This window comes from Macrosteles quadrilineatus, unplaced genomic scaffold (assembly GCF_028750875.1).
Source record: "Macrosteles quadrilineatus isolate MER2022 unplaced genomic scaffold, UCM_ALF_1.0 Scaffold_5__1_contigs__length_97177068, whole genome shotgun sequence".
Taxonomy (NCBI): domain Eukaryota; kingdom Metazoa; phylum Arthropoda; class Insecta; order Hemiptera; family Cicadellidae; genus Macrosteles; species Macrosteles quadrilineatus.
Window position 1 is genome coordinate 72,598,928 of NW_026542598.1, and position 12,964 is coordinate 72,611,891.

Genomic DNA, 12,964 nt, shown 5'->3' on the forward strand with positions numbered 1-12,964 from the left:
GGAGAAATTATTGCATCTACAAGAGATGTGTCGATACAAAAATTTCTCGATAATCAATTCTCAATACCAATACCATTTATGGCAATTTTCCCTTTAAGGGAGTAATTTATTACCCTAGGTCTCATGGTAAGTCCTAGACCCTGAACCAATTTACTTTTTTGTTTTGATGTTGTAAGAGGCTAGTGTGTGTGTCCGCTACCATGATAACTTGAGTAAAAACCATCCGACTATGATTCAATTTGGTATAAACGTATAAATATAAACTTATGTTTATTCAAACAAGTTGGGAAACCAGCAAGATTGGACCGTGGGAACGGTGTTTCAGTCAATGTTGCAATTGGCTTTATGTTACAATGGTCAACGAAAGGAAGTTTTTCTTATAAAAACAGGGGGCACCTTGGCTGGTAGGTATTGGATAATATTTATCTTTTCTCACTCAAATCTCTGCTTGCCTTGTTCATTATACTCCATTTACAAAATTAGCCGGTTTTAGAGGATGAAATTGATCCCCTCCACTTAATCCTGCCTTTAAAATAATAGCTCAAAAGCAAAAAGTGGCGTAACTTCCCCTCAAACCTCCAACATTTTTTGAACAGACTATAACTAATGCTTAAGGTGTGGGTTAGTATAATCAATGGTAGTGCAGTATTTAACTTTTCTTTGTCTCAGGATTGTTTCCGCTCGCTGCTGAGTCTGCTGCAGTGGTCCTGGGCAACATTCAAGTCCGCCCTGGTGCAGACGACAGTCACTGTAGTCCCCGGCACTGGCAGTTCCACCACTAGTCACCTGGTTGCTCTGCTGGACCTGGAGAGACTGGTTTATATCTGCAGAGCCAGTCTGCGGCTGATCAAGACTTACATCAATGAGATATACCCCAATAGAGGTTGGTTGAACTTGCTAGTAGGATAATAGTCTTTATTGATAGGTAAAAAAAAATTACCTCGACTTAAATTCTCTAAAAAAAATATTTGGATGAAATGAGTTTTGAGTTGATATTTTAGCATGCGATATCATTAACGGATTATTTAGAGTGTATTTAGGGGCTTGCCGCTTGTTGAAATGTGGCAGATATAGGGGTTTTGTAAGAAAGAAATAGAAGATTAGCAAGGCTATCTGTGAAAATAAAAGTCTAGACGCTTAAAGGTACAAGTATTGACTTTTGGATGATTAAGGTTCTATCAATAGTCAAAAATACAGGATAAACTATCTTTGCGTAAAATCAATTTCTTATTTTTAATACATATTTACTATTTAGGTCATAAGACCAGGTGATTGATTGAGAATTTTTCTTTAAGGGATTTAGTTTATTAAACATATCTGAAAACATCACCAAGAGCTTACATTTACTTAACAACAGGCCATCACACAAGGTCATTTACTAAAAAAATACTCTTACAAATTCCGGCTGGGAACAAAATATCAGTGTTATTTTATGAAACTGGTTCTTTTGTATTGGTATCTGAATTCTAAATGTCATAGGAAAAAGCTGGATTTTGTTTTTTTATGATGTTCATTTGTAAACTCTAGGCATTGACTAAGGATTTCCCAAGTTAAAGTTTTAGATTTTAAATGAACCTAGGCCTCCTTGATTTGGACAGAGCAGGCTGATGTAAATTACAGATTGCTATCAGATACACCAACTTATTGACTCTGACACATCCCTTATTGTGTTGGCAGTGTCACACAAGAAGGTCGCCCAGGAGTCAGTAAGGCTTGCCGAGTGTGTTGGTGATGTTAGAGCGCTGCTACGTACCATCCTGTCAGACTCTCTGCCCTCCCTACGCAAGAAAACTCAGGGTGAGTGTCCACATTACAGAAGTATTTAGGAATTCTTTAATTCTTTACAAGCTGTGTAAATGCTAGTTTAGTTTGTTATACTTTTCTGTTGGTATTGACGCTAGTTGACTATTTTGTAATGTTCTACATAAATCAAATTTGACATGACGTTTAGGAAATACTCAATTATACAGATATGTATTTAATTTAAGCTAAAAATAACATAAAAAGTACTGTCAAACATATTGTCAAACAGAGAGATAACCAGGAGAGAAATATACTTATAAATACCCTTATCGCAGCAAACCTGCAGACTAAGTGAATTTCCATTAGCCTGATTGGATGTTCACTTAAATAAATACTTCTTATTGTCCCCACGTCAAAGGTAAATTCCTAATAATGAACAATTATTAATATAAACTGTTTTCTTTGTCAGAGTTCTCGAGTTTTGTCACCTCTGATGGATTGTTCTGTTGACAGGGAGTCAGCACAGCAAGATGTGTTTGGAGATCTTAGAAGAGTGTCACCAGACGTTTGTGGCCTGTTTTCATGCTTTCTATCCCACGGCTTTTCTCAAGTGGACAGCACTATGTGATCTCTTAGCTTCCATGGAAATGGCAAGTCATTGATAGATGTTTCAATTTTACTGCTTTAGGTTAGTTTTTTTTCCTGTAGAACTTGTGTGTCATTGATAGAACTCTTTCTAATACTAAGTTCAAATAAAATCTTCACATTTCATCAGAGAATTAACAAGAGATGACAGCTGATATTTTACCTATTACTGTCGCCAGAACGCAGACATAGACCGGCTGGTGAGTGCCGTTGTGGCAGCACTGTGCAGTCCTACCGTAAGACTCCGCTCTACATTTCCCATCCCCACCTCACCTGACGGGGACTCCCAGCATCCTCTGCGGCGACAGCTGTCCCCCTCAGACAACTCGGGACTACCCATGATGCCTGGAGTGGACACCCACCACTACCCCATCTTGGTGGAACAGATGAGCATACGCAACCAGGTATTCTATACAGTTGTGTTACTATAAGAAAGTTTATGTTACGTGTGTTGCTGTAAGAATGACTTGTTGTAGTATACTGTAATTCGACTACAGCTGTCTGGGGCTGAAGAAAATTGATCGCATTATCGGGTCAGAATGTTTTGTTATTAAAATTCACTCAAGACATTATGACCGGAAGTGGTTGATTCAGGGTCAGTTAAAAGACTTCTGTAATTTACCTTTGCTGAAACAAATTTGTCCAAACGACCATCTGCAGTACTATCCTGATAATTAGACCAATTAGTTAATTACAAGACAAAAATGTGGTTCGGATTCCACTATAAACTGTAGGTCTCTTAGTTTCAATTAGCTGTATGGGATATTAATTCATACTTGGCTTAAAATACCTACTTTGTATGGTCGCCATTTCATACTAAAGTATAAAGTAAAGTAAAGTATTTTCAGTTTGGCACAATTACTTGACTTGAATTTGTATTAGAGTTGCTCAATAAAAAAAAAAAATATTTTTACTATTTTGCTCAAATATTTGAGTTGAATGCTCAAGTAGCCCATTTTTGAAATATTTACTGCTAGATACTTGTTCAATTATTATCAATTATCAATTAGTTAAGATGGGGACGCCACTATGTGCGTATTTTAACCCAAATATGAGTGTAGGATGAGTGGCACGATCTTGTAGTCTTGTTAGTGACTAAGGCCGACATGTTCCTTAGACACAGCTGTTAATTGATAGCCCATACAGCTAATGGCAACTAAGGGACCTACAGTTTATAGTGGAATCCGAACCACATTTTTCCTTGTAATTTACGAATTGGTCTAATTATCAGGATAGTACTGCGGATAGTCGTAGTACTCACTAGTGCGGACGTTAATCCACACCAGGGAGCATCGCATCCACAGTGCATCCCTATAAATATCCACAATAAATAGCCCTGATTACAAGTCTGTTGACCAGGTGGACGCAGGATCCGTGTGGCAGTTCAAGGACGTGTTGGATCGTCTGCTAGACATTGTCACACAGAGTATACAGCAGGCGCTGTGTCTAGAGAGAGTTTCTCACTCCACACAGCTGGTAACCAACTGCTGCCATCTACTGGCCAAGGTGGTAGCTGAACTGGCAGCTCAGGCCAGAGGCATTGATGTGAGTACTGTACTTGTATTGGAGTACTTGTATGTAGGTACCCAAGTTTGACCTTTCAACAGCTGGTAACTCCATAGCAGTTAGGTTTAGGGAATGAAATAATGTTAAAGAATTAAACATTCTGTAAATACTGTTTAGTAAGGATGAAAGGGATATGTTTAGTTCGGGATAGGAAAGGAGTTTCCAGAAATTTCCTGAAATTTTGTGACCTGTCCATACTGTAATGAATCCAACACCATCATAACTCAATGATAAGCTAAAACGTGATTATCACTTAAATTAATCTTTTGCCTTGCCTCCACTGGGAAATGGCAGCAAAACTGTTTTAAGCTGGAATAAGTATAATTGTAAGAAGTATTTTAAATTTCAGTTTAAGTTTTCTTTAATCTACCATTTTATGGTAGACTCAGGTAGGTTAACATATTTTGTTTTACTTGTGTGTCACAAATTGTGTATAGATTTTGGTAACTTCAATCATAAGTGTTTTTGTTAACTACAACAGTAGCAATTGTAACATTAATGGTAACAGGAGGACCTGGAAGGGGTTTGTGGTCGAGTTCTTCACGCGACACCCAACAGATTCACACGGACCAACCAGAGCCGAACTTGGAACACGGGGAATGGGTCACCAGACGCCATCTGCTTCAGTGTGGACCGTGGCGGAGTGGTGGTGGCGGGGGTTGGTGTCTATGGTGGCACTGGCACCTACGACTACGAGCTGGAGATACTGGACGATGTAAGAGACTACACTGGTTACGTTATAATCTGATGAAATTCCCTTTTAATATACAAAAGGTACATTTGTTGTCGTTGTCGTTGATCTTTTTGGTCTTAGGACGCTAGGCTCAGGTAGTTTTGCACTTACTTCAACCTAGGCCTAGAGGTTGCAGCATCAACATTTAGATAAAATCCATGTGATTTGTAGGGATTTGAAACCACCTCAGGGACTGATGTCCTTTACCACTAGACCAGCTAGCTCCCACACTAACTAACTATTAAACACTTGGTTGGTACATTTTAAGGTAATACTTTGCCTTAATCTCAAACGTCATTATCTTTTTACTGCAACTGTTACATTATGAATAGTACTCATCTTTAATATGCTTAGGCTAATTATCTAAAAAAAGGTTGGCGCTAAAAGAACCTTATAGGTAGAAAGCACTATCATTTTTCTTAGACACATTTTAAAGACACAAAAAAAATTATCCGCTATAAACACATACAAATAACATTATACCAAACTCCCAAGATTAAATAAACAGTTCATGAAAAAAATCAAAAAGGGGAGTAAATCTTACCAAGTTAAACAGAGTAGTAAGCTATTCTATCGTAATACCACTATTATTACCAAATTAAGCAACCCCAGTCTCATGGATGAGCTGATAAATGCCTTCCACCCTCATATCTCTGTAAAGCTTGTTCTATAACAGTTGCTGTATACATGTCCTTTTCGGCAATAAGTAATCTTTTATGATTTTGTACAATTCACTCCCTTTTCCCACCAAGTTTTCTCTTGAGTTAATTTTCCCCACTCCCCCTTTTTCATCCTTTTCAAGAGACCAATACACCCTTGTCTTTGTTCTAAGATTTGTTATAATATTATTCTGTCTAGTAAGTTACTCCATTTTTAAACTGTTGTCTATGTTTTTAGGTGAGCAACTCTAACAGTGATGCTTCCCATGGTCAACGCTGGAACAGTCTGCAGCTAACGAGGGGATCTTTTGGACCTGACGATTGCGGCACTGACGACATTGTGGAGCTAATGTTCGACTACCCTGTCTACATCAAGGTAATGCAATTCATAACGGTGAAACAAGCTGTTTCAAACTCAAACTTACAACTGTGAATAAACTGTAAACTTTGTTAATTGTGACAAAATTGGAAGAAGCTGTTTTTCGAGTTTAAAATTCGGATGAGTAATGAGTAATTCAGATAACCAATGTCTCAAAAGGTTTGACTTAACGATTCTGGTATTAACGAGATTCAAAACCAACGTGTCTGTAAGGAGTAAAGGGAAGAATTTTAATTTAAAATTTTACTTTTCAGGAGAACGTGAAGTACGCCATCAGATTGCGTAATCACGGTGGCCGCACTAGCAACGGTGACGGAGGTGTCAGCTCAGTCAAGGGCCCAGATGGAGTGATGTTCACCTACTCTACTTGCTCTTTGAACTTCAACGGAACGACACCTACACGTGGACAGATACCGTACATCCTCTACTTCAGGTGTGTAATGTGTTGTAGGGATGGAAGTATTGTAGTTGAGTGCTTTGCCAACTCCAAGAAGCCTACTATAGAAGCTAGTAAGAAGTCTACTAAGATTCAACGGTTAATGAGGTTTGGTAGGTGAAGTACAAGATAGAACAGTAGAATCCCTATTCAACTATTGTCTTTTGAAATCCACACTATGATGAAATATGTGTTGTGTAAATAATCTTGTGTGTCTCTATGCCTTAGTTTTTTAACTTTCTCCAATAGGCTTACTCTATCTGTTTCCGAAAACTCCACCTCTTTTAGTTTTTTCTTAAAAATATAACTAAAATAATTTGATTGTCGCATATCCTTTTAGCATTGCTAACCTAAGTATTATTACTTAGCCATTAATTTTCAAAGAAATAACCAAGTGTGCCTTGTCTTGGAGAAAGTTTAAATCAGCAATGTTATCTTGTGTACAGTAACCCACAAGACTCAGAGGCAGTTGCACGAGGTCGAGGCGTTGTGGAACGTGAGGCTCGACGCGCGACACTCTCTCTCTGCGGGGCTGTGGTGTCACGCAGCGCAGAGTTGCTAAGTCTCGCGCGCGCCAGAGTCACTGAGGAGCCTCCTACTTGTACTGACGTGTTGGGATCTGCCTGTCTGGTCACCACACTGCTGCCTCTCACACTGGCTCATGTCAGTCCTTTGGCCACCTCGGACCCCAGGGTATGTCGTAGTGATTATAGATGATGATTAGTTCAAGATAGCAGTTCAAACAAGATACAGGGTGTCTACTCGTACCTGAATCATAAAAAGCGGCACTAATTCTAGTTTAAAGATGTTATGTCACTTAATCGTTTAATCAAGACTTTATCAAGACAGAAACGTAATTTCAGTATACAGGGTGGCTAAAAAATAACTTGCACCCCCCTTAACTTTTAAAACCTTTTGAGATATTTGAAATCAGTTTGCGGCAACCTTCTTAGAAATGAGGGGCTACAATAATTATGGTTAGTTTTGAAAATATTGCTGTAAGGGGTAGCCAGTGTAGCTCAAAATTTTCAAAATTAAACATACAGTAGTTATTGTAGCCCCTCATTTCTAAGAAGGTCAGCGCAAACCGATTTCAAATACCTCATATTGTTGAAAAGTTAAAGGGGGGGGGGGGGTGCAAGTTACTTTTCAGCTACCCTGTATATTTTAAGCTGAATCTCAGCGTAGGGTTAGTGAGCTAATCATTGTGGCTTTGTAAGCAGGATCCGTTTATTAAAGACACGTTTAACTATAGTTTTTTAACCTCCTGTGTTTGACAACAGAGTGGAGTGCAAGTGCTGGGACTGATTCAAGAGTTGTTACCTCATGTGTCTGCCTTGAACCTGCTCAGTTGTGAGATGGGCAAGTCTGTCACCTCCGTGGACACTATCAGCTGTCCCGACACCCAGAACACCACCAGTCACCATTATGTCTGGGTGCAGAGTGATCACCCGTACAAGCCTGCCACTGTCTACAACTACAGGTAAGGACATAAATGGTTTATTTGTTTTGACAAGTTTACAAATATATTTGACATAAGAACACTACACATTTGACTGTTTCTGACACTAACACTACAAATTAGGTCTTCTTTGACAGCTTCAAAAAGACAGAAACTTATTAGCAAAAGCTAATGTTACAGCCTCGTTGTAGACAGTCATCATCAAAGCACTTTAGTGGAACACAGGCCTTCATTGCTAAATACTTAATACTACCGACTCATCATTAGCACTTGCTACCTTTTACAGTGAGGTGAGGATGACTCTCTGTGAAGAAAGAAAGAAAGAAAGAAAGAAAAAGCGCTTTATTTCCAAAATACCCAGTGCACAATAATTCGTCCCACGCAGGGGACGTGCCTACGCGCTACAGCAATGACCTTTCGGTCGTCTGCCGGGTTGGCACGTCTAAAACTAAATCAAAACAATTATTGGATTCCTTTAAAATAAAATTATAAATCTTTCCTTAAACTAACAATTATGGCCATTATTTTAAAGTTAAGAAATATAATACAATCCAACCAGTTTCTCTAGTTATATCGTTTTTTTTTTTGTTTTTTTTAGAAGTTTGGAAGAGTACGATATTTAAATTTTTTTATGATCATTTTTATTATCGATGACTCTCTGTGATAAGGCCACAACAATCAGCACTTATTTCCCAAGCGCTAGAGTCTATCTTGTTGTATCAATAAGAACACTTTTTGAAAATATTAAACAAACCTGATCCGACCGATCCTTGAAGAGAGAATTTAGCAAAAAATGTATTTTAATCATAATTTTTTTTAAAGTTTTTTTTACAGTATTTTTATTTTACAAATATTCTTCAAAAATTCTCAAAACTGTAGTAAAATTAAAATTTATGGTTTTTGGAACTGTTACAGAGTTGTTTTCCCCGAGAGTGTCAAATGGGTTTGTGTGGAGTTTGCCTCGGAGTGTTGTACAGCTCAGGCGGAGGACTCACTACAACTGTATATTCCCGCTTGTCCTGCCCCAACACCCCCGCCTGAGGACTCCCCCCGCTACTACCCTGTATTGCACCGCCTCAGCAACGTACCTGCCCAGTGGCCTCAGTCTGCTGTGGTGTTACCTGGTGTGTTTGTTAAATATCCTATTATTTTCTATTTCTGTTTTTGTAAACACATATGTTTATTCAAACAAGTTCGCAAACCAACATGGTGGGAACGGGGTTCTGTAGGGCTAAGATAGGGCTCTCATACATATAATTTTTCAATTTTTCTCCAAATTAGTTTGTAGAGCTAAAACTAAAATAAATGATTTAGTATGTTGAACTGTTGTAGTAGTGTAAGTTACAGAGAATTGGTGTGAGTTGGTGAGTCGGTGGCTCAGCTCGTATCGTCAAGGACTTTGGGCCCAAGGCAATGATGTCGTGGGTTCGGATCCTGGTCACTGCCGCAAACTTTTAATCAGTACAGTTCACCTTCGTACTGTACCAGCTCACCCCTTGCTTTGCTGGATACGTTCCACGCACAGATCTGTAGTATATGTGGACGGGTAAATGCAAGGTTAAAAGAGGCCACTAACCTCTTAAAAATCAATTACCCTGGACTTTGAGGCAGGACAGTCAATCTGGAGCAGTCTAAAGTCTGAGGCAGTCTAGAGAAGACAGTGATTGACAATTGCTTGTGGAATGTACAAGTTGACGAGTGCATTGTGGTCTGGTTCATTGGTAGCACCTGGAAAAGTGCGCTCTTATAATTGAAATGTATCCTTTTCAAATCACAGTAACAGTGGTGCTCCTAGATTCTGGTGTTGGGACTAGTAGAACATTGTTATTATTATCTCAGTGAGACATCTGTGTTGGGTCTTTACTCTGTGCTGAAACCCATAGCAACTTGTTACCTTCCTTAAAGGCTAGTACTCACTAGGACACCCGGTCGCTTATCAACCGCCGATCTGGTTGACGAGCGACCAAATTGCACAAATATCGCCGTGTGTGTACGTGTCTGTCAATTTGGTTGACGGCGATTTGTAGGTTGCCAGGCAACTTTTTGGTTTTCGGACATGTATCGAAAACCTGGGGGTTTCCGATCAACCATTTTATCGCCAGGCAATCAGATTTTTCAAAAAACTAGAGTGTGTACGCTTTAGCGACCAAGTTGATCAACTAAAGACGGCTAGCGCATGCGCAGTACAACGAAAAATGAACTGACGAAACAAAACCATGCTAAAATCTCAGTCTGACGTCCTTTTTTTCTATGTGAGGTGTCACGGGTGTCACTGGTTGCTTAGTATGACGGAAACTGTCATCTAAAATAAGTAAATAGTTCTTAAAATCTTGAGGATTTTAAGTCGAAAAGCTCGTAGGAGTGCCGATGTGGCTGGCTGTAACTATTTCTACTTTAAAGCCACCCTTTAACCCAAAATCTTCTAAACAATTTCTTTCTTCTTCTCTACTTCCCACAGTTTTTAATATAATCAAAACTTCGGCAGCTACTTCCTCTCCGTCGGGGGCATGGTGTTGTCATTGAGGTTCACACTTTGATAGGCTTAAGCGTGAACCAGAACAAAACAAATTGTCTATTGATTGATTTCCAGCTTGGTTGAAAGTGCTAGGTATCCTAGTGTGTACCACTCAGCAATAAAACGTTCAATCATCAACTTAGTCGCTCGTCAACCAGGTCGCCGGTTGATAAGCGACCGGGTGTCCTAGTGAGTACTAGCCTTTAAACCTCCTTGAATTATCACAAAATTATAACTCATTAGTTATATAAAATTTCAGGCAATGAGGTGATATTTTCCCTTGAAACCGCATCTGACTATGTAAAGGACGAGAAAGCTTCGTTCTACGGGTTCAAGTGTTTGGTGATTGGCTACGAATGGTCGCAAGGGTCCACAGAGGGACTGAGACACCTAGAGACAGAATTGGCCTTCCTCGGTGGCATGTGTGCTGCGTCTCTCATGAAACGTGACCTCGTCCTGCCTGTGTCCTCAGGTTAGTTTGATCAAATATGTCTTGAAACACTACTCACTACATGTACGACTCTCTAACTATTTATAGGACATTAAATGTCGTACATAAATATCAGGACATTATATTATTTACATATTTATTTCATCTAAGGGTACAAAAGCACAGGATGCGGCACGGCGCAGCGCGTCTCGTTGCCCCGTGTTGCGCCTTGACGCTCTCTGTGTGTTCCTTCGCATTACAAAGTACGTATTTGTTTTTAACGCGTCATGACGTGCCGTGCTGTGCCGTGCTGCGTCCCGTGTGTTTGTACGCTTAGTCTTACCATTGACTGTTGGAGAGACAAGACAGCCTTTTTTTTTACAGACAGCCCATCTACACTCACTGAAAGTGCTACTGCCACAGAGTGTCCACATTCTGGAAAGTCAGGGATAGTCATGGAAAAAAATTGGTTATTGAAAGTCATGGAAATAGGCAATAAGTCATGGAAATTCCCAATGATGGATGGATTTGAGTGGAGTTCCAATGCTCTAGTCGGCCACAACCCCATTTCTGTGGACACCCTGTGTCAACATTCTATTTTCTAACATACTTTTTGCTACTAGTAACCAATGTTGATAAGGTGACATAAAGATTGTATTGTTTACAATAAATCGGCTTTTTAGTTTGACCTGGTAAAAAATATGCTGTATATGAAAGAAGACAGTAATTTACACACTCTATCGATTTTCATTCTTCATTTTTACTCCAAAACTGACTACGACCTTAACATGGGAATGAACTATCTAGCTCTATCCATATTCAAAGATAAAACTGACCAGAAATGAATATTGGGGCTATGCTAATGTGTGTTGGCTTAAAATTTATGTTTCCATCCCATTAAGAATACAATTTTAACAAAACTGACAACTATAATGACTCTGTTATTGCAGTGGAGGAGTTGGAAGAAGACATAGAAGCTGTGGAGGACATCGCTCAACTGATCTACACCAAACACTCGAGTCTGCTGGGCAAAGGATTTGCGCTCTCCAGTGCTCCTACCATCAACCAGGCGCTCGAAGGAGTTCTCCCATTCAGGTACGTGTTTCGTTCATCTAAGATACTTCTTGGTAGTTTTCAAATTTTGACTTGTATTCATTGTTTTTAAATATGTCTGGATATTCAGAGGTTTTTTCCTACTGTTTATAGTTTAGTATTGTTGGCTTGAGTTTGCCTTGTAGAAGTTTAGTTGATGGACGATTTTGGTTAACGTAACCTGTCAGAAAAGTTTTCTAAAAAAATCTCAAACACTACTGAATTCTAGGTTTAAAAATACTAAACTTCTTAATAAGTTTTTAGAAGTCCCAACAGACGAATAACAATATTTACTAGATGTCCCTTCTGAAGTACTATCTTGAGGAAGTTCTGGGAGATAATACTCATTGATATAATTAAACATGTATTTTATAACGATCATTTTAACATTCACATGAATTACATAGGCTACGGTTTACTAGTATAGAAAAAAACTATCAGTAATAATAATGTCTTTGAGCATTAATAAAACATTCTTTAGTAGTTCTAATAATCTGGGAAACATTTTAACACCCACCTCTATAACATTTCTTATTTCTCGATTCAAGTATTTTGAAGAGATTAATTCCAATTGGGCGCTCAGTTGTTATTGCACTGAATGTAATAAGAGTTGAAATTGAAATATGGGGCTGTGATCATACAACCGTGCAAACAAACGGTTGATCTATTGGTTGTTTGCTACAAACACGGTTTTATTAATAGGGACATTGTTTGGCTAGTTATTGGTTTGCTGTTTTATGTCAGGCTTTAAAAAGTTACGGTTATTAAAATGTCAGGTAATGTTCTGAGGCTGTACATTGTGAGTTTTTTTAAAATAAATTTCATCTTTGTGTGGCAAAATATCAGATTTAATTTACATTGTCGGATAAAAAACTATGTAACTGATGGCTTGGTGATTTTACTTTTATTCAAGTTTTTCAATTTATTAACAATTTGTTGTCTGTTAGTATTTCAGATAAGCACTTTTTTGGTTAGGGAAACTATAAATTTTATATTCCTGGCTTTTGAAAGGTTCTTAAAAGTTCTACCCATGGTAGAATTAACATTTGTAAGTTAAGTAGGTACTACTAGTAGATCTTTAAAATGTCTAATTGTCATTGAGATGGGATATCTTAAGAAAGTTTAGTGTTCTTTCCCTAATTGTGTTTTTATATTCCAAAATACCAACTTTTCAATCTTTGGCTGAAATATGCCAAATCGTAGGCTTCTACAATACATCTATCATGTCAAATAGAATGAAAACACTGGTTGTCACATGTTGTTATTTATTTTTTAAATATTTATATTATTACGCTTTGGTTTTT

At 38.4% G+C, this 12,964-nt stretch overlaps 1 protein-coding gene across 1 annotated transcript in view; it reads left to right on the top strand.

The window, feature by feature from the left end:
- LOC128993926 (E3 ubiquitin-protein ligase MYCBP2-like) overlaps positions 1–12,964 on the top strand; it is a 572,029-nt gene that overhangs the window by 51,343 nt on the left and 507,722 nt on the right. The window contains exons 25-37 of the mRNA XM_054418047.1: positions 670–883; positions 1,678–1,797; positions 2,257–2,393; positions 2,568–2,792; positions 3,748–3,933; positions 4,463–4,669; positions 5,585–5,722; positions 5,980–6,158; positions 6,608–6,854; positions 7,445–7,644; positions 8,539–8,747; positions 10,398–10,610; positions 11,519–11,663. Of these exons, the coding sequence (XP_054274022.1) occupies positions 670–883; positions 1,678–1,797; positions 2,257–2,393; positions 2,568–2,792; positions 3,748–3,933; positions 4,463–4,669; positions 5,585–5,722; positions 5,980–6,158; positions 6,608–6,854; positions 7,445–7,644; positions 8,539–8,747; positions 10,398–10,610; positions 11,519–11,663 (2,420 nt within the window). The remainder of the gene's footprint in view (positions 1–669; positions 884–1,677; positions 1,798–2,256; positions 2,394–2,567; positions 2,793–3,747; positions 3,934–4,462; positions 4,670–5,584; positions 5,723–5,979; positions 6,159–6,607; positions 6,855–7,444; positions 7,645–8,538; positions 8,748–10,397; positions 10,611–11,518; positions 11,664–12,964) is intronic.